The sequence below is a fragment of the Etheostoma spectabile genome, chromosome 22, assembly GCF_008692095.1.
Source record: "Etheostoma spectabile isolate EspeVRDwgs_2016 chromosome 22, UIUC_Espe_1.0, whole genome shotgun sequence".
NCBI classification, from domain to species: domain Eukaryota; kingdom Metazoa; phylum Chordata; class Actinopteri; order Perciformes; family Percidae; genus Etheostoma; species Etheostoma spectabile.
This window is the reverse complement of record NC_045754.1, coordinates 1,569,758-1,594,199: the sequence shown is the minus strand read 5'-3', so window position 1 is coordinate 1,594,199 and position 24,442 is coordinate 1,569,758. Positions and strand designations below refer to the sequence as shown.

Below are 24,442 nucleotides of genomic sequence, written 5' to 3'. Positions count from 1 at the left end.
CGTTAATCTCACGATAAACACATTGACGCCGTTAAAATGAGTTTGCGTTAACGCCGTTAATAACACATTTAACTGACAGCACTTACAATAAGAATCATTCTTTTTTAATCACGTGACATAGTTCTATACATTTGTTTTTTCAGTTGTGTCTATGGGCTGAGGAGAGTTTTCTCTTTCTCCTTTTTTGTCTTTCCCCTTTGTGTGCTATTAAAATATTTCCTTTTGCTTCAAGTGGCTCCCCACCCTTCCCTTTTGCAATGCCAACTTGGCATGACTCTTTTTTCCAGTGGGAACGATGAGTGAAAACAAAGCTCTTGTTCATTTAGTGTTTTATGAAGCAATTCTTCCTTTGAGTATAAAGAACCATTTGCAGTTGTGCTTTTGTTAATTGAGCTATTAGAACGCCAAATGAACAAGATTGTTAATAAGAAGCGGTTTAAAGGAGAATTCCGCTCGATTTCAACACTTAGCTCTGTTGTTTGTAAATTTGGAGTGCTGTCAGTAGAGAGAAGAAAGAAAGCAAGCAGTTAGCAACCAGGACGCTGAAACAGGGCAAGTTTTAAACATGTTTTTAGCCTCTAAACATGTTCAAAATGTGATTACAAGATACTTTTTTTTTTTAAATAAGTGCTGTAGTAAATGTAAATGTAAATGTGCTGTATTTATATCGCGCTAGTACAACTAGCAGGAGACAAGTTATAATTGAGGTAAGTTTGGAGACACTACCTTATTTAATAATTAAATTGTTACACTACATATTTTTTCTGTGTTGTAGTTTGTAGACGGCCCCTATGCTCTCTAACTGCCATCTCAACACAGGAACTAAACACAGCTGAATTAGCACAACTTTCATGCATTTCTTCACATCTACTGAGGTCAGATTCACTGTGTTCACTCAGAAGGAATCACTGCACATGGGTAGGCACTTGTAATGACATCTTGAACATGTTAAGAGGCTAAAAACATGTTTAAAACTTGCCCTGTTTAAGCCTGTAGGGTGCTAACTCTAGCAGGAGGATAACACGGTGTAGGCAGCATCGACTGGTTTAGTTTTTCTCTAATGACAGCACTCCACATTTACAAACAACAGAGCTACGTGTTGGAATTGACCGGACTTCTCCTTTAATTTGAACCTTTAGAGAGAGGAAATAGTGTTAAGGTGATTTGGGCCAATTTTCTATGGATATTTTATTTAAAGGCCTTCAAAGGACACATGCATGTGTGCATTGATGTACCATTCAATGTACGTCATTGACATGCAGCGCAACTGCTCCAAAGCACCACCGAATCCTCAAGTGAGGCAGAAAAAGAACTTTTCAGTCTCGTTAGAAAAAAGCAAGATGCAGGGGACAAACCAGACAGAAGCATAGTACCCTGTCATGGTGTCAGGAGGCGACATGTGTACCCCCACCAAATCACCACTGCTCTCATTCTAGTCCAACTTTCCTGTTTACCCTCACTTCCTGCATCCTTTGTCGCCCTTTCTTTACTTTTACCCCCTCTTGGTTTTCTTCTACACCTTGTTTCTCCATACTCCTTTGACACTCTGATCTTCCTTTATTTCCTTCACCTGCTTCCTGATCCTACTCATTATCCTTGCTTCTGTCTCCTTCTGTCATTCTTTCTTTTCTTCCTTTTTTTCCCCTCCCAAAGATAGCCAACTGTCATCACAACTTCCACAATCAGTCCTCATCCCTATACTTTGCTTCGGCCTCCCTCTTTCTGGCCTCATCTGTCTTTATATCCACCTCACCCCCTGTCCCGCCATCCCGTGCCCTGTCCTTGTTTTCCTGTCTGCTTATTATAAATCATTGTTTTCTGCCTACGTTCAACCTTCAGTCTGAACTGCGAACCAAAAGAACGCCAGTAACCGCCGGCTATTTTGACTCGCACTGGACACACACACGCACTGGACACACACAGCCAGCAAAAGCCCCAGGACAACATGTCCCCGCCTCTTGCCCCCCCTTTCTTTCCCGTCACGTACTGACCTTTGCCTAAAATACATGCTGGGTAGCCTCAACGATCCATCTAAATTCAACGGTTCCTTAGACAGTTAGGTGCTATAGGTATAATGTTATGTATTTAATGTGTGCAGCCATAACATGATATATTGACACCATCTGATAGCTGCACATCTAACCCTGTCTCCCTCCGGGGTATGGTAATAGTTTGTCTGAAATGAACAAATATAGGTATTTCTCATTATGAATATAATGAAGGTATTTTGGATGTCTTTATGCACAGGTTATTGTTACCCAGCACCTGATGATGGCTCCAAGACTTTGAATGTGAGTCTGCCAGGATGTGTGAAGGTTTATTGACATTAGCTGAAGAGCGCTCTATGTAGCAGCAATAAGGAATAATTATTGAAATGACAGTATTTCTTACAAAAATACACAAAACCATTTGCATTCATGCCGAAAAGAAACAACAGCAAATTAAAACAGGAGCAGATCAGCACGGAGGCATCATGAAAAACTAAAAAGTACGTAATGTACTGTAATGTATGTACTGACTATCTCTGATATTCAGTGGAGCTCAAAAGTTTTGACACCCCAGGTAAAAAATTGTATTAATGTGCATGAAGAAGCCAAGAAAAAATTTAAAAATCTCCAAAAGGCATCAAATGACAGATTAGACATTAATATAATATCTCACAAAAAGTTGATTTCCATCATTTACGCTTGCTAAATGGCGTTTGCAAATGTTTGGGCACCCTGCAGAGTGAACACCTTGGACAGAGGTTCTTTTCATTAAGTTCGGTGCCCTTTCTTCTCCAAACGTACCTTTGCTCATTCTGGCCAAAAAGTTCTATTTTAACCTCATCGGTCCACAGAACTTGTTCCCACAATGCATCAGGCTTGTCTATATGTTCCTTCATCCAAAGGAGGCGGTGCATGCTAGAAACTCTGCAGGGTGGCCAAACTTTTGCAGACACCATTTTTTGTTTTCTGTTATTTTGAAAGTGTAAATGATGGAAATAAAATCTAACATTTGTGACATATTATACGAATGTCTAATCTGTCATTTGATGCCTTTTGGACATTTTTCCATCTTTTCTTGGCTTCTTTATGCACATTAATACAATTTTTTACCTGGGGTGCCCAAACATCCAAGCCCCACTATAGGGCTGTTTTGAAATTTTTGAAAAGTAAAGGCCACCAGTGGACAATTCATGGTGTTTAAATGTATTCTTAATTTCTTTCTGTGGGACGCAGGTGGTTTTCAGTTGTGAGTTCCTGAACACATATTAGTGAACAAACACACAATGACACCTCATATATTTGTACGTCACTGTAACTCCACTGTGAATCACACTTTTGGTGCGGTCAGGAAGAAAGAGTAACGGATATGGAGCTGAAAGTGTTTCTGTGCAGCACACCAAGCTGAGTTCCTGTTAAAAATCTTACAGGCTTGCCTCAGTGTTGGTCTGAGTTAGCCTGAAGTATGTGGATATGTGCTTGTATGGGCATGTCTGTCTATCATGAATGTTTCTTACATGCTACGTGGCAGAATGATTAACCAAGTTGTAGTCTTGCTTTGCCAGACCCTCCATCAAAGCAGGCTGGTAGAGAGTCTGACTGCTCCACATAGCATAGGGGATGGGAGTAAAATCTGCTCTGCTTTATTGGCATTTCTTTAAACTAATCACAATCGTCTTGGGCGGTACTATGCACCGAGGAAAAATCGCGGTGACTCTGCAAAATAGGCTTGGAAGGAACGTTTTGGTGGCACACTGAGGATATAGACTGCCCAAGTTGATACATTATGTGTGTGTGTGTGTGTGTGTGTGTGTGTGTGTGTGTGTGTGTGTGGTGTGTGGTGTGTGTGTGTGTGTGTGTGTGTGTGTGTGTGTGTGTGTGTACATATGTGTTAATATTTGAGAATTGTCATGTGTTGTGCAATTCGCATAGCCTCTGTATCCAATTATCCAGGTGTGTGTATATGATGATGGTAGTATGGGGGTTAATGGAGTGATTCTCCACATGGGACCAGATGCAGTCTGACAGACATCAAGTTCTGTAAGAATGTTCATGTTCATGCCCCCTTACCATTTTTTTTACAAAGTCTAGTTCCAAGAGGCTCTCCAGTTTTTCATTTCAAACATCAAGTTCTCTTGACCAGAGGCTTTACTCCTCATCCTTCTCCCATAACTCTATTTCCCATCTCCCTCTCTTCTTCTTCCTCTTCTTCTCTCTCATACTGAGCGTTTAGATTGGAAACGCTGGGAAACATGTATTGCCTTGCACATATACACATACTTAGGTACACCTTTTGGCATAGATAGATAGATAGATAGATAGATAGATAGATAGATAGATAGATAGATAGATAGCTTTTATTGTCATTCAATTGTACTTACAAAGTGCACGTATGAACGAAATGTCGTTCTACTGGCTCGTAAATACTGTATTTTTACTAAAAACAAATGGCATATTTCACCCATTTACACACAGTTGTTCATGCCATTATTTCTTTTATTGGATTTGATCCTCTCTCTTTCTTCCTATCTCAAAACCAGCACATGTGTGAACAAAGGTTGTCTGCAGCCCTACAAAAGCACCACGTACTTCTTTGTGAGGTGTTACAAAGCACTCCTGGAGAGGTAGTAGACTAGACCCCAGGCTTTAAGATTTGAGCCTTTATATTTTATACAAAGCACAGTGTTTGGTCAGAGGTCACAAAAAGAGGAGCTACAGGAAGTACAGAGAAGGTGTGTTAAGCAAAGGGGAAATGTGTATTAGCAGGTCAGTACAGAGAGAAATTCTAATAGCATTGCTGTGGTTGGCATCAGAGATGTGTGGAGCAGTATGCTTCGGAGAGGTCTTGAGTTCAAATCCACTTTTCCCCCGAAGCGCCTGCTTCAACCCTCACTCTGGGGGAAGACATTTCTGGTGTGTGTGTGTGTGTGTGTGTGTGTGTGTGTGTGTGTGTGTGTGTGTGTGTGTGTGTACACGTTGCACCTTTTGCCATGAGACAGAACAAGAGATATAAAGGTGTTGAGGGCAGAAAAATGTGGAGAGAAAGAGACAGCTAGAGGGGAGGGGGCTTACTCACTCCACCACAGTGGGTGTGATCTTGGAACTGGCAGCAGCCAATTGGCAACCACAACTGGGTCACATGACCACTGTAATAATCAGTGAGAGAACCAGAGAGAGAGAGAGAGAAAGAGGCAGCAAACGGGGGAGAGAGCTACACCTCCTGTTCACCCTCAGTGTGTTCTGAGCAGAGGCACAGCACGGGAGACTCCACGGACACACGCAGAGCGCACCTGAGTGATTGGACGAAAAGGAACAACAGTGCAAGACAACAAAGGAAAGACGGCGAGAAGGGAACAGAAGTGGTGATTACCTTTAGACAACTGAGACTGAGACAAAGACTGACTGCCTATTAAAGAAAGGGGGAGAAAGAGACTAGAAAGGAGAGACAGCATGTCTTCTCTCTCTAATCAGCAGCCTGCCTCTCCTTTCTCAGAGTACAGTGAGCTGTGTAAGGTGCCGTCTCTGACATCCGCCGTGCCGGCTCAGAGCTGGGATTGGCAGCCTCCCGCAGGCATGGACCACCTGGTGGTAGGTAGTGGGACTCTGGCACCGACTGGACTCACCGATGAAGACAAGCTGTGCTTCTTCGAGCAGCCCGGCAGGGGCAGGATGGATGCAGAGTTGAAGGTGCCGAGCAGGACTGGGGGCATCTCTGGAAGCACCTCGCTGGGTAACGCATCACTGGGCAGCGCAGGGGAAAGCCCCGACAGCCCTCTGTCCTCTTCCCCATCTCCCTTCCCAGCTTCCCCAGGCAGAGCACCCTCTGCCCTGGGATGCGGGGGTACCAGTGGGGTCTTCCTGCCACCAGTTCCTGGATCCCCAGCCAGGCATATGGAGCTGTCAACACCCACTAGTGCCATGCCTTCACACTCAACGGGAGCCTCACTGATGGAGGCATCCCCAGTCGATGGAGACTTCCCGTCTGAACCATGGAACAACTCCAGTTTTGCTGAATCCAGCCCAAAGGTTGCCATGCCCCAGGTGGCCCCTAACTACTGCATAATTGGAGTTGTCAATGACAATCACTTGGAGAGAGGCGATGAGGTTCTGGGCGGAGCCGGGGCAGCCCTGGGGGTCCGACAATTATCTAAGGGCTCTTCGGGGGACAACAGCGAGGAGGAAGAGATAGAAGAAGAAGAGGAGGAGGAGATGGAGCCCTGTTTTATGGGGCGAGCTCAGCAGCAGAGGAAGGCTATGCGCCGCGCAATGTCTGAATGTTCCCACCTATCGGTACCCACCAGTCTAGAGCTGCCTGATAAATACCCAGGTGGAGATGAGGCCGAACTGGACCAGCTGGCCTCACCCATGGGTGGTCCACGTCGCTCACCACGCTCCATGAAGCGCTCGCTTACCGTCGCGGAAGATCAGCCCCAGACCTCGTCGGTCACCCTCTCGGCAGCTGGCACCACACACATCGATCTGCGGCAAACCCCACCTGAACCACGCCTCTGCCTCTCCCCATTCCCACTGCTTAAGGACAGCAATGATGGCTTCCCTCTGTCACCACTGGAGGCCCCTGTGGAGGGCTTTAAGGTGGAAAAAGAGCCAGGTGGTGTTGTGCTTTCAGTGCCCCCCAGCCTCAAGGGGCTCAGCAGCGGGAATACCAGCTCTGTCCTGCCTGTAGACCCCGACAGTGATGGGGACACTGGTGGCAAATCAGACGTGGCTAAAGATGCTGAGTTTGACGGCAACAAAGCAGATACTAAAGTCAACACTAGTGCAGGTGTAGAATTTGGAGCTGGCAACAAATCGAAATGGGACATTGATGGGGACCTTGCCACTGGTAGCTTTACCAGCCTTGGCTCGAACTCCAACATTAACCCCTTCATCACACTGGATGGTAGGTGGAAGTCATGTGTGCAGTCTACCCATTTTAACTGTGTTTGTACACCAACAAAGGTCTGACTGGCAAACATGTTAAATTGGAGAAACTGAGTTTATAGGTTAAGCTTTTTCTGCCCACGTATCTGCTTGCGGGATGCAGGATAGCGCTATGTATAACTTTCACAGACTGCTGTCACCCAACCCAAAACGTGGTATGGTAATTTAATTGAAGGGTTTTGGTGCTGAAGAGTTAAAATGGGTGCAGCATGCAGACAGGGAATTAGGAAGGTCTAATAGTAAAGGTGATGTATTGATCAAGTGTTGTCTTCTGGTGGATTTGTAAGCAGTTAAGCACATACAGAAAATATGTCTTGTTACCAACATCCCTAATGAGTCATTATTCAAATAACATCTCATTGCTACTACCCTCATCAGTGAGGACTGTATTGATCTATTGATGAAGGCTGTGATTGTTGTTTGATTGTTCAAACTTTTCATTTATTGCCAGTTTTGAACCATACTAGGTTGTCTGGTCTAAGCTTGCAAATGGCTTTGGGGTTGTTGTTTTTTTAGATTTAGGTTAGCTTCAGTGGCAGACTGAAAAGAGGATTGTCATTCAGCTAGACAAAATAGAGAGGGAAAGAGAAATAATGAAAAGCTGAGAGAAGTCGACAGCAACAGATCAGCCTCCAGTATGCTACTTGACATTCCACAATGGTATTATCTGTCTCATTGTGTTGGTCAAAGACCGCATGCCAATTTAGATACAGATAAGCCACAAACTGTACAGAGTGTGTGAATAGATCAATGTAAAGGGTGGCTATCTTCATATGCTACTGAGTGTGTCTGTTCATATGCATACAAATGTGTGTTGCAGCACAATACTGCAAGCTTGCAGCATGAGGTCAAATAGTAGCTGACTCTCCAGCTGACATATAGATAAAGGGTCAGGGTACCGCAGGTCATTATAGCTGATGGAGACTTGTCTAACCTCATTTTCTCTCATACTCCATGCTTTCCCTTATTTTCTGTTTGTCTAATAGGATGTCTCTTTCTTTTTCTGCCTGTCATCCTGTTGCTCTGAATGTTCATTAGATTCTTGGTGAAGACAGGCAGAGCCAAGAAGGCTGAAAGCGGGTCACGGTCATGTCTGGTGATGTCCGCCTCTGAGCCAAAATGGGTTCACTGACTGGGAAGTGCGGCCCAGTGTGGTGGTCTCCCACTTTTGGTCTTTTCCCCTTTTGTAGGTCTCTTTCTTTTCCTCTTTGCCCGCACGCCAGGGTTGTTTTTGCAGAATTGTTTGGGCAGTGATCTTTATTTTCTGCCCTCTGAAGTCTAAACAGGAGCATGGCAGAGTCATTGAATTGGGTGGGGTAATAAAAAGGTGGGGGGGATACATAGGTTAAGGTGAATCATGCTTGAACAGAATAGGAGGGCATAAGAATTGATGGAATGGTCAATGTAAGGTAGCCAAAAAAGGAAAAAGGATAGATCAGAATATATAAGAATATACATTATTTAATATAAATATTGCATAAAGCGAAGATCCCGCTGATTTGGAAAGAAAGGGTGAAATAAATTAAACTAAAAGAGATCAGAGTTTTGTCCATCAGCTTGTATTTCAACATACACAAAGCAAAACCCACGCTAAATATAGCCCTGGAGTTAGTAGATCTTCTGTCATGTCAAATTATTTCTGTCTCGTAATATTCCCTGGTTTCAGGCACATTTTCAGCCGCCTTCACCCTCAGAATGAAGCATAATAATTGTCACATAATGTTCTGACGGGAGAAGGTTCTGTCCAGCAGCAGCCCTGTGTTGTAGCTTTGGAACATGGGCATGTTTTTGCTCTTGCTAACGGTTGTAAAAGTGATAAAGTACACCCTTGGTGTACTTGTTTGTTTGTCTTTGTGAGGGCATATCATTTTTGTTCTGTGTGTATATGTTTGTCAGTAAGAATCTGTCTTTTTCCATTCACAAATTTTATTTGGGCCCTTTTAACCCTTAGTGCATTTTGAAAAAGTTGCACCTTTTTTCTTAGTGTCATAACTCAATCAAACTAGAATATACAGACTTCACACATACTACTGGAATGAATGCAACTTACTTTTTGTGGTTATAGCTGATTTTACAATGCTCACTACGTATAAACTTTCATAAATCCATTTACAATTCTAGTAAAAAAAAAAAGAAAAAGAAATGCACCTTCTAACTTCAGATGGTGCATTATAAAAATCACATTTTAAGATTTAATGCCACTGTTCTCTTCTCCCAAAGCATAGTGGGAGTTGCAGGGTCAAAATTCAAGGTATATCCCAAATGGAAAAAGGTGACAACATTTTGTGACAGAATTATGGCATAGAGTGTCCAATCAACATGGTTCTTATCTCCTTGAAACACTGCCACTCATCTTTCTCTATCCATGTCAATATATTAAATTCAATTTTATTTATATAGCGCTAAATCAAAACAACAGTTATCTCATTGCGCTTTTCATAAAATTCAATTTTCAATTCAATTTTATTTATAGTATCCGTTCATAACAAGAGTTATCTTGAGACACTTTACAGATAGAGTAGGTCTAGACCACACTCCAGAATTTACAAGGTCCCAACAGTTCTAGTAGTTTCCTCCAGAGCAAGCAACAGCGCGACAGTGGCGAGGAAAAACTTCCTTTTAGGCAGAAACCTCGGTCAGACCCAGGCTCTTGGTAGGCGGTGTCTGACGGGCCGGTTGGGGTTAGAATGAAGAATGGCAATTACAGTCACAAAAAATAGTAGTTTGTAGCAGTTCTTTGTAGTAGTTCATGGCGTAGCATGGCACTGTGCGGCATTACAAGGCACAGCAGGACGTGGCAGGACACAGCAGGACGTAGCAGGATGTAACAGGGCATCGCAGGATGCAGCCTGATAATAAAGAATTGCAATAATCCTACCTAGAAGTAACAAATGCATAGACTAGTTTTTCTGCATCATTTTTAGACAGGATATTCCTGATTTTTGCAATATTACGTAGGCATATATGTGTTGACAACCAATGGGCATGTTAGTAACAATCCAAATTATATTAAATTGAAGGAAAAAAAATCCAATACAGTAGAAAGTGTCCTTAAAGTACAATTAACAGCCTTTAATTCAATTCAAGTTTAGCATAGTATCAATTCATAACAAGAGTTAATCTCAAGACATCTTACAGATAGATAGCATGTAGTGTGCCAGTGGCGAGGAAAAACTCCCTTTTAGGGAGAAATCTTGGAGGGTGAGGAAAACTTGCTTTTGGTCGGGGGTGTGATGAACACTGGCAATAATAGTCATTAATTAAGATAATGGAACTATGACTAGAAAAAATTGTAGTAGTTCATGTTGTAGAAGGACACTGCAGGGCCTAGCAGGATGCAGCAAGACATAGCAGGATGTAGCAGGGCACTGCAGGACATAGCAGGATGTAGCAGGGCACTGCAGGACATGGCGGGACGTAGCAGGGCACTGCAGGACATAGCAGGATGTAGCAGGGCACTGCAGGACATAGCAGGACGTAGCAGGGCACTGCAGGACATGGCAGGACGTAGCAGGGCACTGCAAGACATAGCAGGATGTAGCAGGGTACTGCAGGACATAGCAGGATGTAGCAGGACGTAGCAGGATGTGGCAGGATGTAGCAGGGCACTGCAGGACATGGCAGGACGTAGCAGGGCACTGCAGGACATAGCAGGATGTAGCAGGGCACTGCAGGACATGGCAGGACGTAGCAGGGCACTGCAGGACATAGCAGGACGTAGCAGGGCACTGCAGGACATAGCGGGACGTAGCAGGGCACTGCAGGACATAGCGGGACGTAGCAGGGCACTGCAAGACATAGCGGGGCGTAGCAGGGCACTGCAGGACATAGCGGGACGTAGCAGGGCACTGCAGGACATAGCAGGGCGTAGCAGGGCACTGCAGGTCATGCTGTAGCAGGGCACTGCAGGTCATAGCAGGATGTAGCAGGGCACTGCAGGACATAGCAGGATGTAGCAGGGCACTGCAAGACATAGCGGGGCGTAGCAGGGCACTGCAGGACATAGCGGGACGTAGCAGGGCACTGCAAGACATAGCGGGGCGTAGCAGGGACACTGCAGGACATAGCGGGACGTAGCAGGGCACTGCAGGACATAGCAGGGCGTAGCAGGGCACTGCAGGTCATAGCAGGATGTAGCAGGGCACTGCAGGTCATAGCAGGATGTAGCAGGGCACTGCAGGACATAGCAGGATGTAGCAGGGCACTGCAAGACATAGCAGGACGTAGCAGGGCATAGCAAGGCACTGCAGAGTGTAGCAGGGTGTAGGAGGGTAAGTAGAGCAGGACCACGGCGAAACCTGCAACCATGATTTAGGTGCCACCCTAATCCAAGGAATACTGTTAGCATAGCATATCCCTAAAATAATATGTAGCTCGTACTTCCTCTGCCATGTACATAATGGGTGTGAAAACCAAACAAATAGATGTTGATGATTCCAAGGGTTCACAGGGTTTCAGCAGGGTCCAAGATTTCAAAATCTAAATTGTAGGCCTTAAAAAGTCTTAAATTTGCTTTATTTTGTGTTCTAGGTGTTAAATAATTCTAAACAGCTCTTAATTTTTCTACATCCATATAACGCTACCTCTAATGCTCGTTGAAATGCTCCCGCAGTGCTTTAAAATGTTTCTATTTTTTAATTTGGGGTGTGTAGTTCTTTCTTTTGCTAGTCCAAATAATTATTCACTGTATCACCACTACAAACGAGACCAATGTGCAGCTTCTATTGAAGCCAATCTGAACACTAGTCCTATGATGCCAATGAGGGAATCGGGGGGAAAAGTTTCAAACGATGTTTCCGGATTCTGACATCTGTTTTTTTTTTACATTCCATTCATAATGGTCTTAAAAAGTCTTAAATTGGACTTGGTTAAACCTGCAGAAACCCTGGGTTCACCCTATTCACTGTAAACTGCTGTAACTCATCACTGAGCTGCCAGTGAGCCTTCGTTAGACAGCCAAACAGAGTCTCACACTTCCGAAAGGACATTAAGCCACAATGTCCACTCTCCACTCTGTCACCACTTCACGAGCACTTTGAAGCGTCCACTGTGTTGGATGTGCTACCAAAGGGCACTGATGTAGTGTAGCATACACTTCACATACTGTGATGTCAAGGCTGATAAACTCCACTCAACCAGAGAGCTCCAAGTGTTGTGGAGCAACAGAGCAAAGGACTGACAGGGTTTTAATGAGACGGCTTCTGTAAACGCAGCTTTTACTGGAGGAGCCAAATGGATGCCCCAAAATTTGGTTCTAAATTGTTCATTAAGAATGGAGACCTCATTGATCAGAATTTCATTTGAACCTGTTTATGTGCTTTAGGTTCTTTAAGGACCAGGGTTCGACTCCGACCTGCAGCTTTTCCATTTCTTTGGCTGTCCTGTCAATAGAGGCCTAAATTGACCTGGTGCTCCTAATAACATAAGAAAAACAACGATTCCAAACACATCGGTTTGAATTGTGTTTTTATATTTTTTATTTGCTCTCACGCTCGCTTCCCACTGCCAGGGTTGCAACTGAAATAAAAGTTTATGGGTCTCTGGGTTGGGAAACCCCGGGTTGATGGACCTAGTTGATAACCGCCGTCCTGACACAGCTTATGTGGGAGCACGGTTCTTAGGTCAGGTGAAGCCGGGTAACTGGAATAAATCCAGGGCATGCTGTAGTACAGGCCTCAGGTCAACGTTGTTGGATTGTGTACAAAACAGAGAGAATGAGGGAATAGGGGATGTTTCTTTCCATATACTGTGATCCTATCTCGGTGGCAGTGTTTTTAATAGATAAAGAAGATAGAAGAAAAAATGGGAAATAGACAAAGGACCACTGCAAAAAAGAGTTAAAAAAAAAAAAAGAGAGCATTGTGAAAAGGAGTGACACAGGGAGTGTCAAAGTGGGAAGGTTGGGTTTCACCGCCTGCTGTTTGCTTTAATGAAGCCATTTTCACCAGGCTTTCCACAGCTCTGGCACATATCAGATTTCTGCCCTAATTAGAGGATCAAGTTGATCTCCTGAGTCTCTCATTGTTTACAATTCAGAAAACCAAGGCCTTGTTTGCTTACTTAGTTTGCTCCCATTTCTCCTGTTCCCTTTTCCTTTGTCTTGTCACAGCGATGTCTCATTTTATTAAGGTCAGTTTTTTTTTTCTTGTATATAGTCACCTATTTGTGTTCACTCTGTTTGGTCTGATGTATGTCACCGTTCCAGGTCTGGGGTTGCTGCGTGTTATGTAAGCGTCCAATGTCATTTCATTCTGCTCTACGCCTCATTTTCCTTGTCTGGTTCCCTCCTTTCCTTCCCATGTTGTCCTCTTTCAGTCCCTTTTTTTAAATGTCATTATTGGCATGGGACCATTTTCTGAAGGAGCTATAAACCAGAAGCTAATGTAAAAAATGAGCACCAAAATGGATAAAAAAAGAGTGTGTTACCATTCTTAACCCGTTGTTCTTCTTTCTGTCCACCCACGCTGACTCCTAAGCACTGGAATGTAAGGAACCCTCTTTTATCATGACGTTTGCCAAAAGTGGGAGTGAGAAACAAATCTTGAATTGTTTTCTGTAAAATGAACTTCGAGAAACCTGCAGTCACGTCAAGATTTAGTGAAGAGTATAATAGCTAATAAGCCAGTTGATCAGCACCATTATGATACTATGAATGTGAATGAATTCCAGTTTCATACGTCGGTCTTATTTTCATTGATTTGGCCACCGTTCTTGTTGGTAATGAAGTAAATAGCTTAGATCTGGAAATAAAACAAGGCAGGGCAAGAAACAGGCATGTTGTGAATACTGTACACCTCCTGATTAGTAAGACTTCTTAGGAAGAGAAGAACGCTGAATGGTCAATCCATTCAGAAAACTGCTAGTTGTAAACATCAATCACTGTTTACAGACTGCTTCCGGGCTAAACTTGAGCTGACTTACTTAGAGGAAAAGTTTGGGGGGGGGCAGAGGGAGAGACAGAGGGAGAGACATGAGGTAAGATGTTGCATGAGGTAAAGCTTGAGTTACGATTCTGTCGAGGCTCCACGCAGAGCTTTTGCCGCAGCCTACGTAAGTGTTCTGAAGGTTATACTTGTGCGTTGGTGTGTGCGTTGATATAATAGCAGGGCCGGCGTGTGTGTGTGTGTGTGTGTGTGGGGGGGGTGATTAGCTTCAGAGTGAGTGCAGACTCTGGAGGCAAAGTGAGAAAAAAAAAGTGTCTCCCCTGTTCTTTCTGACCAGGGTAGGAAATCAGTAGCAGGAAGAGTTCACTCTCTCCTTGATGTTCATGTTGTTTATGGAGAAGGAGAACCAGGAAACGAGTCAGGGGGAAACGCAACGCTTCCAAGCCACGGCCGAGGGACGTGCGTCGCTGCGTCGTATAGTTAGTAGTAGTGGTTCCATTTTTTGAGTAGTGCATGTCAGGCTACGGCGTAGGGTCCGGCGTAGGGTATGCAGAGCAGAATATGAACACTTTAAACTATTATCTATCAAACACAACCCGGGGACTTGAGTCCTGTCCTTCTGAACGTCTTTAACCTTTTTTCTAACTGTGTTCAGCTACAGAAATACATGTTTGTCCTAGAATACTCTAACTGGAAGCACATTTATACTTTCACATCCACATAGGTGGGAGGGTTCGCAGAGGTCTATGTGACGTACATGCTGTATGTATAATTGCCAATGTTTATCACACCCCCAACCCCAGCCCCGTCAGACACCGCATACCAAGAGCCTGGGTCTGTCCAAGGTTTCTCACTAAAAGGGAGTTTTTCCTACTTGCTCTTGGGGCAATTACTAGAATTGTTGGGGCTTTGTAAATTATAGAGTGTGGTCTAGACCTACTCTAACGGTAAAGTGTCTTGAGATAACTCTCTTACTACATTTCTGTGCGACAGGCGCTCAATGATAAGATGATAAAGTTATTGCGGCTTACCCTTACTGCACATATTATGACATATTATATTACGATGTGTCGCACAACGGGCAGTGTGCAATTTTGTTGGCTAGTGGCAGTCTCTGCATGCAACATGAGCATGCCCACGTAAAGTAATGCAACAGTCTGTGTCTGTGCACTTTATGTATATGTGTATTTATGTAAATATGTCGTGTTGAATTTTTCAAACAGCAGATATTGAAAGAAATTTCCTTCGGGACAGTAAAATCAATCTCACCTTACAATGGATTGTGAACGTGAAGGCCGCACAGGATACACAGCTTTGGAATCTGTTACGTTGCATTTGTTTTCCCAATGTGGACATCAGAGGATCCAGCTGGGACGCTCTGACCGTGCTCAGTTCACCCCACTGTTAGGTCATTGCCACCTGAGGGCAGATGATGCACAGGTTTCATTCAGTGATTCAGCACAGGAGATATGTTAACTATGTTCTTTTGCATTGTGTATATTGCATGGTGTTTTAGTTTAGCATGGCAGCAACATCATCCAGACTCATAGTATTTTGTTTTCATTCACATCAACGAAGCAGATCTGAAATATTCCACCTATTTCACAAACTCTGCCTTAAGTATATAATTTGTAGTAGTGACTTATTCTGTACTCTCTGTGTTGATCAGCGCAAACTGAAAATGAGCATTAAAAACAGGTGGATGGAAACTCACCTTCTGTGGTACGAGCTAATATTCAGTTTGCTTATACTGAATATGTTCTGACAAATAAAAATAGGACCATGATGGTTATGGGTTCACATGAGATGTTTATGGGAGATTAGAGTTGGATAAGTCAAGGATGATTTTCTGGGTTTTGGCTGTATTGAGCTTGTTGTGGAGCCAAGTGAGTCCTTGTGCTTCCTACTGGTAACTGTGTGCTAGAGGCCTATAATGTGTGAAATATACTGTATGTATATTTATATATTGATTTCTAATTTAAATCCCCTTTCCTTCCAGTAAAATCTGACAAGATGGAGAAGGCAGAGAAGAAGGAAGAGAAACTGGAGGACGATGTAAAGAAGGTAGACCTGTTTCACCCTCTGGATAAAGCTGAGCAGAAGAGTGTGAAGGTAGAATTTGCCAGCAGTGAGACTCCAGCCAAGGTTGAGAAAGAGATGGAGAAGGAAAAACAGAAAGAGACACAAAAAGAGAAGGAGAAAGAGGCAGAAAGGGTGAAAGAAAAGGAAAATGAGAAAGAGGTAAAAGACACAGAAAATGTTAAAGAGGAGAAAGAGGCAGCCAAAGTGAAGGTGACAGAGGAACAGACAGAAAAGGAGAAAGAGAAAGTGGAGTCAGTGCAGCAGAAGGCAGATAAGGAGGATAAAATGAACAAGGTAGAAGAATCCCCAGATAAATTGCTAAAGACAAATACAGCGGACAAGACAGGGAAAGTAGAAAAAGTGGAGATGACAAAAGAAGAAGGGAGCAAAGTGGAGAAAACAGAGACTGTGGACAAAGTGGAGAAAAATGAAAAGTCCAAAATTGAAGAAAAAACAGAGAAGTTTGAGAAAACTGAGATGAAGGATGGTAAAGAACAGCGCACGGACAAAGTAGAAAAGACCCCAGAGCAACAGCCGACACCCAACAAGCTGGATACCAGCTATGACAAGCTGGAGAAGAAGGCTGACACAGAGACAAAGAAGACACCAGAGGTGGAAGACACCAAGAAGGAGAAAGCTGACACAGACGAAGCCAAGAAGATGGTGGAGAAACCCCCTGAGGAGCCGGCGGCCAGACCAATGCAGAAGACCGATAAGGACGAGAAGCAGGACAAAATGCCGGTCGACAAAAAAGTTGTGGAGATAAAGGATGACAAGAAGGACAAGGCTGCAAAAGCAGACGGAGGAGAGAAGGCCAAAAAAGCAAAACCTGCAACCAATGGAAGCAGTGCCACTCCGAGCAGAGACCCGTCAGGTGCAGACAAGAAGACCAAGGTAGTAATGTTTTTCATGACACACATAACATAATGGTAGGCTCCATAGAATCTACGCTGAAAACAAACATGGATCGCACTATTTTATTAGTGCTGTCACACACCGATGTAAGTCGAGTGCAGATTTGAGTCCCTCATGCTTAGATTTAAACGTTTTACGGCATAACGTGTCACACTGAAATTTGTGAAATCCATAAAATAATAAACTTTTCTCATTACAAACAACAAGAAAAGATGGAAATCATTTCAAAAATGATTTAGCTATCAAGTGACAGCCTATGTTGTGTTTGATTGCTAACTTGTAGCTAAGCTAGCAGTCCTTTCAAAAACGTTTTAGCTATCTATGGTTGTTTGATTGCTAACATTAGCTCAAAACACCATTCCAGTGACAGGCTTTGTTGTGTTTGATCACTAGCTGTAGCTAAGCTGGCAGTCCTTTCAAAAACATTTTAGCTATCTGGTTGTTTGATTGCTAATGTTAGCTCAAAACGCTATTCAGCTAACAAGCTTGTTGTGTTTGATGCTAACTTGTAGCTAGCAGTGAACCAACTTTGTTGAGTAGGTCCATTTTTACTGTATTGACATTACAGAAGTCTCTTGTTAGCATCTTGTATGCTACTCTTTGCAAAGTGACGCATGCGTGATTCAAATCTGCACTTGACTTACATCGGCGAGTGACAAGTATCACATCAGACTAAAACGTGTTATAATGTAAGATCATCCATTTTACCCTGAAAAAAAAGGGAGCAAAAAGTTTAATTTTGTTTCTTTGTGGCAAGCAGAATCGAGGAAGTTTTAAACTCTAGTTTAAGAAGGGGCCACTGGAGGTTGGCCGGTGAGCTTTAATAATCAAAATTTAAAAACCCGCACAGCTCTGTTCCCGGAACGCTTTTTTCCCAACTTTTTTTGCTGTCTTGCCAAGTTGGGGGGGGTTGAGGTTTTTCCTTAGCGGGTAACGGACAACCTCACGGTCGGAAAAATGTGAAGGCCGATCAATTTCAAATTTTACCGTATAGTTGAAATAGAAATTTACTGCGCGTTACTTAAAGAGGGGGAAATTTTCTCTTTTCATCTTCTGTCAATGTTCCCCGGTACTGGAATAGCAAAGTTGTTTTCAGTGCTAATTTTTAGTGCCCTTTTAAAGTCAGCGCTCTTCTGTTGTCCGAAACAGTTAGACAAAGAACATCCTGAGTTTTCCATAGTTAACATTAAGGCCTTCAGAGGAAAATTTATGTAGTAAATTCCCTTTTCTGACGTTTATGTTAGCCTAACTTTGATGACCCCCCGTTTCGTTAGCTATACTAAAAACGGTTTTGCGTTTCAGCTAAAAAGGGGTGAAAAGGGGGCCCCTATTTCATGTCAAGGCGCCCAAAAGTCTGGGGGCAAAGCTTGAGCTAAAGAACCCCAAACTAGCAAGGTTTTGCTGTTGTAACCTTTGGGGAAATGGGAAACCCCTTTTTTAGGGTTAGTGTAAAGTACCCTTTTTACTGCGTTGGGCATTTAAAAGGGAAAGAAGTTTTTTAAAAATTGTTGTAATTCATTTAATAAAAACTTTCAAATTCCCCCTTTTTGTGCGGATCTGAAAAAGTATCCGATCTGGACCCAAAAACCCTGATCCGTCCAAAATTTTTTGTCCCCTAGTGCGTACTCAATTTGGGATTTTGGGAGAGAAATAAAAAGACAGGTTTTGGGGAAAAAATTAATATATTAAATTTTTTTGGCTTTTTTAAATTTACGTAAACCCCTTATTTGACTGTTTTTCACCGTACAAAAAGTTTAAAATTTTAATGCATTTTAAAATACGAAGATATTTTAATATAATCCCTTTTTTTTTAGAAAATTAATTTTTATACCATCAAGGGATCTACCAGACGCGAACGCTTACAGCCCTCGTTAAAATTAACGTAACTAAGAAATAATATTACATATTCATTTGCATTTTATTATTTTTATATTATATAAAATTTTTGCCTTTTTTGAACAAATCAAAATTTACGCAAAAAGATTTTAATGTCCAGACCCTTCAGTTTTTTTTTGTCCTAAAGCTTTTTTGTTTTGGTTTTTACTCTTTTTTTCTTTCCTTTTTTTTTTTATCCCTTAAAAAAATGGTTAAATATTATTTACTTTTTTTCTTTTTTATGTAAATGATAATTTTAAAAATAATTTTTAAAATTTCCTTTAAAACAAAATTTATGAACTGTGTAAAACAAACAACCTCAGATATCAAATTTAGGGGGAAATAGCTAAAACGTTTTGGGGAATAAAGCCCAAAGTTTTTTGACAGTTAGATTTTTAGGGGGAATTTAAAGAAAAAGTAGCCTTTATCATGATCCAGCTAAAGTTTGCTCGGTTTTTTGCCTACTTTTGTGCAGGGTCTGGGCCCCTTGCATTGACCATTTAGCCCAATCAAACTTCCTTTTGTTTTTATTGGATCTCCAAACCCAAACGCTAAGTTTGGTTTTAACGATGCCCGCGATGTGAACAAAGGGGAGACCAAAAAGGGTTTATTAGCAAAAGCTTGCTAGTTAGCCCATGTTAGCCTTTGCCAATCCTTCACCAACGGGCGGTGGAAAAATTAACTTTCCCCCAACCCCAGGGAGGAGGCCCCAACAAAACCAGCATTATTTTTCTTGTCGGGTTTAACTCTGGATATTTTCAGCGTTGCCACAAACCGACCGAATGGCTTTTCGGATCGTTCTCCACCACGGGACTCAACTCACCCCCTTCATCTGTTGGACGGGTTTAAAATTGGGCCGGAGAAAACCCATGAATATACCCAAAAACCCAAAGTGATGAAGGGAAATGAAAATTGAGTGGAAGTCCTTAGGAGGGCGGAGCCAGGCAAGTTCAGACTTATTTGAAGTCATAAATCTGTATTAAAGCAACACTGGAGAACTTTTCCCGCTTCAGTCCCCCTACAGGTTGGAAGCGGAATTGTCCTTTACATTACATTGTCCATCTGGTACCCGATCTGGCAAACTTGCATAATGTAATGTAATGGACAATTCTGCTTCCAACCTGCAGGGGGAAAAGTTCTCTAGTGTTGTTTTAAGACAGGTTTATGACCTCAAATAGGTCTGAACAAGGTGTACTGCACAATACAGTAGGCAACATTGCAACAATGAATCCAATGCGGGTTTTTATTTTTTTACAAATTTCCCTATTTAAATTTTGCTTTCCCTTTTTCTTTTTATGATTTGGGTTTATTATCTGCTTGTGCTGCTTAATTAACATTATCATCATTTTTTCCTTTTTTTTTTTTTCCCTTTTGTTTTCCCCCCCTTATTTTCCCCTTTTCCTTTTGTCCTTATTTCCGTTCCTGCGGGGACCCGGTGCCCTGGGGGGGCCCCCCCAAACCGAGCGCTGCTGCAAAACCCCCCTTTCCGAAGCGCGGTGCCGGGGTTCGGGCACAGCCCCTACAAGCGCCCCAATCCCCCCCCACCCCCTTTTAAAAAAAAAACCAACCAAAACCCCAAAGGCCCCCACCCCAAAAGCCCCCCGCCTGGTCCAAAGGGGCCCCCCACCACTTCACCCGCCCCGGCCCTTTTCCATCTTTCCCCCCCACCCCCCCCTTAAACCAGCCCCCCTGAAATTTTAAACCACTCTTCCCAGCCCCCGCATCCCCCCACCACTTTCCCCACCCGGCCCTGCATCCTCCCCACCTTACCAGCCCCCCTGCCTCCCCTCCCCCCCCAATTTTCCTACCACCCCGCCCCTGCTCCTCCACCCCCCAACGGCGCTTGTGTAAAGGCAAGGTGATTTTCATTGTCGGGACGTCTGTAAAGGGCCCTCCCCAAATACCCCATTTATACACAACAAGGATTTCATAGCCCATTTTCCCCAAAGGTTTTTTGGGGTTTAAAGTGTGCCAAAACCCGCCAAAAACAAAAAAAACCCTCCCTCAAATTTGACCCCCTTTTCAAAAAATTTTTTCACTTCAAAAAAATAATTTTTTCCCTTTTCAAACCCAAAAAAAAAAAAAAATTTTTTCCCCCACTATTTCTTTAAAAATGTGGGGTGTTTTTTAAAAATTAATTTTTGCTTTGAAAAAAAAACAAAAAGGGGGCCCCAAAAAGTGTTGGGGGGGAAACGAAAAAAAAAAAGTGAAAAACTTTTTTGGGGAAAAAATAGACAAAATTTTTAAAAAAAAGAAGATGGACCCTTTTTTAAAAAAAATATGGAAAAAACATTTTAAAATTTAAATTTGGGAAGGGCCCAAAGAACTCGGAAAAAGCGAAAAAAACTTTGGGTTTAATTCTTTTTAAATTTTGCCCCGGAAAAAAAAAAAGGTTTTTACCCTAACTCTTTAACTCAGACCCTAGTCAAATAGGATTGATACGGGCCCCCCGGGGGGCGGGTTTTTATGAGGAGTTTTAAAACCAAAAACCCCTCGGGGCCCCAAAAATTGGAAACCTAAAACCCCAAATCAAAAGCCGGGAGTATGGGGACTTATGTTGGGGCGACCATAATGTAAAAAGCGAAACAAAAACTGGTTTTTAGCTTTTTGTACTGCAACCCTTCCCCCGGCTTGGGGAATTTTGCGGGGGGGGGTTAAACACCACCCCAAACCGGGTTTTTTAGAAATTACAAAACATTCTTTGCACCCTGGGATTTTCTACGTTTTAAAAAAGGGAAAATTAAAAAATACACAGGGGTGAATAAAACCATTACCAACCCGCCCAGCTGGCCCCGGGAGGGGAAAAGGGCCTTTGAGCAGCCGGGCCCCGGGCGACGGGGTTGGGGCGAGTCCCCGGGGTCTGCTCTCTTCTTTCCAATCACTTATGGGATCATCGGCCATCGTTTTTAAAAAGCCCCCCCCTCCCAATTTGTTTGGGGTTTTTAACAGCTTTTGCTCAACCTAGTTGCTCCACAAGGGGTAAAGGGGCCCCCCGGGGGAAATTTCCCCCCCCCCTTTCCAAAATGTTGGGGGGCGGGGCTAAGTTGGGCTGGCATCCGGGGCTAAAATTGAAGGGTTTCCAAAAAAGGGGTTTAATATCTGGGAAATTTTTTTTGGGGAAAAAAAAAAACTCTTTCCTGACCCCGGGGGTCTCATCCTTTAGGCTCCCCAAAATCACAGTTGTGTTCAAAAACCCTTGATGTTTTTTGGGGTGCAGTTTTAAAGGTTGCTTTATAATATGCGGGTAAAAACCCTCAAAAAAAAAAATATTTGCCTTTTGGGGGTAAAGTCATACGGGAAATTTGGGGTCCCCACTTTCAATAAAGGGCATCCTTTTTCCCAAGGGTTTACTTTTGTGCCCCTTTTTTTTAAAAAATAGGTTTTTTTAAATTAATTATCTTTACAAATTTTATGGAGCCCCCCAAAGCTATTTTCCCTTTTTTGTGTTGAAAATATTCTATCCCCTAAATTGCCCTAACCCCTTAAAGTATCCAAGTTTAAAAAGGATATTCAAAGTTTGGCCCCAAAAAATCTATAAAGTGTTTATCTGAAGACCCCTGTCATGGGGGGGGGGGGAAAAAACACTAGTCAGGGGGTTTTTTTACAAGCCTGTGTTTTTCCCCCTTAATTGCTTAAAACGGTCTATGAAATAAAGTCCTTTTTTTTTTGGGGAAAAAATTCTTCTTGAACATGGAAACCCGTTTTAACAGAATTTTCTAAATGTATGGGTAATAGTAGTCTATTCCGGTTTATTTTTAAAATCCCTTCCCTTTAAAAACATAGTGGGGGAGTTTCTTTCCCCCCCATGGGGGGAATTCTAAGTAGGAAAAACCAAAAATGTCGGCGTTTTCCACATGTTTCCCCTTCCGGATCGCGCACATTTACACGTGGCTAACATGTGGGAGGGGGGGAATTCCTAGCTAAAAAAACTTTTTTTTCAAAAAAATCTTTCCCAAAAATGGGGCCGGGAAAATGAGTTTTCCCCACTTTGAAAAAAGGGAAAGCCCCCCTGATTTTCAGTGAAAAAACCCGAAAAAATTTTTGGCAGTTTTTAAACAATTTAAAATTTTAAAAAAAAAAATTTTCGGGAATTTTAAACCCAAAACACATCCCAACCCCCAAAAAAAAAACAGCCCGAAAAAGCCGCGGGTTTTAAATTCGGGCCCCGGGGATAAAAACTTTTAAAAAAAAATCCCAGTTCCTTTTGGGGTTTCTGCTCATCAGCCTTTTTAACTGAAAACCACGTGATACCAAAAATATAAATCACACCCTTTTTTACCCCTTCGGGGCCCCGGGGGGGGGGTTCCGGGTAAACTAAATTTCGGGGAAAGGGCCCATTTGGGTTGCGGGGAGGGTTTCGGCAGATTTTGGAGCATGGCTCACCCAAGGGGTTTTATGGGGGGGAAAAAAAAGGGCTCCCTGAATTTTCAATTTTCCAGGGAGCGCCTACATGTTCCACCCCATGGGGAAAAACGCCCTTTGCCCCTAAATTTTTCTCATAAAAACCAGGGCCCCTTTTGGGGCCCGAGGGAAAAACAGAAAAAATTTTTTATGACCCCCCCTTTAGCATTTCTTTTGTTAAACCAGGGGGTTTGGGCCTTCATAAAATCTGCCCTTACCTTTTCCCCCAACCACTCCCGTTTTTAATTTTTTTTTCTCCTCAGGCACTACAGGAAGCGCCCCCTTTTCCCAAAAGGGGGCCCGGGAAATGGCACCTAAACAGGCCCCAGTTTGGCCAAAAAAAAGGGAAAAACCAGCTACCCCCCGCACCAGAAAAAAACAGCGTTCAGTCCGCCCCCAGGGCCCGGTCTCGCCCACTACACCACTGAAACCAAAAAGGGGCCTTTTGGGGGTTAGGGGAAGACATGCTCCCCCCTTAAAAAACCCCAAAAAATGTGTAAAACATAATTGTAAAAACCCCACAAAAACACACACTTTTTTGAGGGTCAGAATTTTTATAAAAAAGCCCCAAGGCTTGAAAACAAAAACTTGTGGGGTTTTTCGGAAAATAACATCCCCGATTTGGTTTTAGACCTGCCTTTTTTTGAAAAGCCCCAAGGAGAAAAAGGGTTTGTTTTGTTTGCCCGTTTATATAAATAAAATTGAATTAAAATAAAAATCAAAACTCCCACCCTCACCATCTGTTTTTTAAAGCCCCCCAAGACAATGGAAAAATCGGGAGAGGAAAAAGCCCGAAACCTAAAGGGCTTTTTAAGGTTTTCGAAACTCCCCCCTTGTCAGATAGTGATCTGATTCTCCCAACACAACCCCAAAAATGTGTAACTTCTTTTCTTTTCACTAAAAAGGGCCCCAAACCGGGGGAAAAAAGATCTTATTAATAGTAGGTTTTGGGGGTTTTAAAAAACCCGGGGGCCATGATTTCCAACACGGGCGGGCCCGGGCCTGCATTTGCTCTCCTCCACCTGTGCTTTTGCTTTTTTGCTATCCTCTGTACCTTTTTTTCCCCTTTTTTCTCCACTTTGGCTTTTCAAAAACCCCTTTTTTCCCTCTTTTTTTTGCCTCCCTCTTCCTTTTCTATACGGGTTTACGGGCTTTATTTTCCCGGGGTGAGAAAAAAATTTAAAATTTTTGGGGGCAACATGGGAAAACTGCGCGGGACTGGGGACACTTTTCCTTCAAAAAAAAAACGCGGGGGCGGGGCTCTTAGGAGGGGGCTTTAAATTGCAAAAAGGCCCCCGGGGGGAGTTAAACCCCTTTCACCTAGCGGGCCGTGGTTTTACGCCCCGTTTGCTTTTTGGG

General features: G+C 43.0%; 1 protein-coding gene across 1 annotated transcript in view; it reads left to right on the top strand.

Moving 5' to 3' along the window:
• LOC116672501 (microtubule-associated protein 4) overlaps positions 1-24,442 on the top strand; it is a 148,415-nt gene that overhangs the window by 108,364 nt on the left and 15,609 nt on the right. Inside the window, exons 7-8 of the mRNA XM_032504386.1 lie at positions 15,810-16,786; positions 23,347-23,489. Coding sequence (XP_032360277.1) covers positions 15,810-16,786; positions 23,347-23,489 — 1,120 coding nt within the window. The remainder of the gene's footprint in view (positions 1-15,809; positions 16,787-23,346; positions 23,490-24,442) is intronic.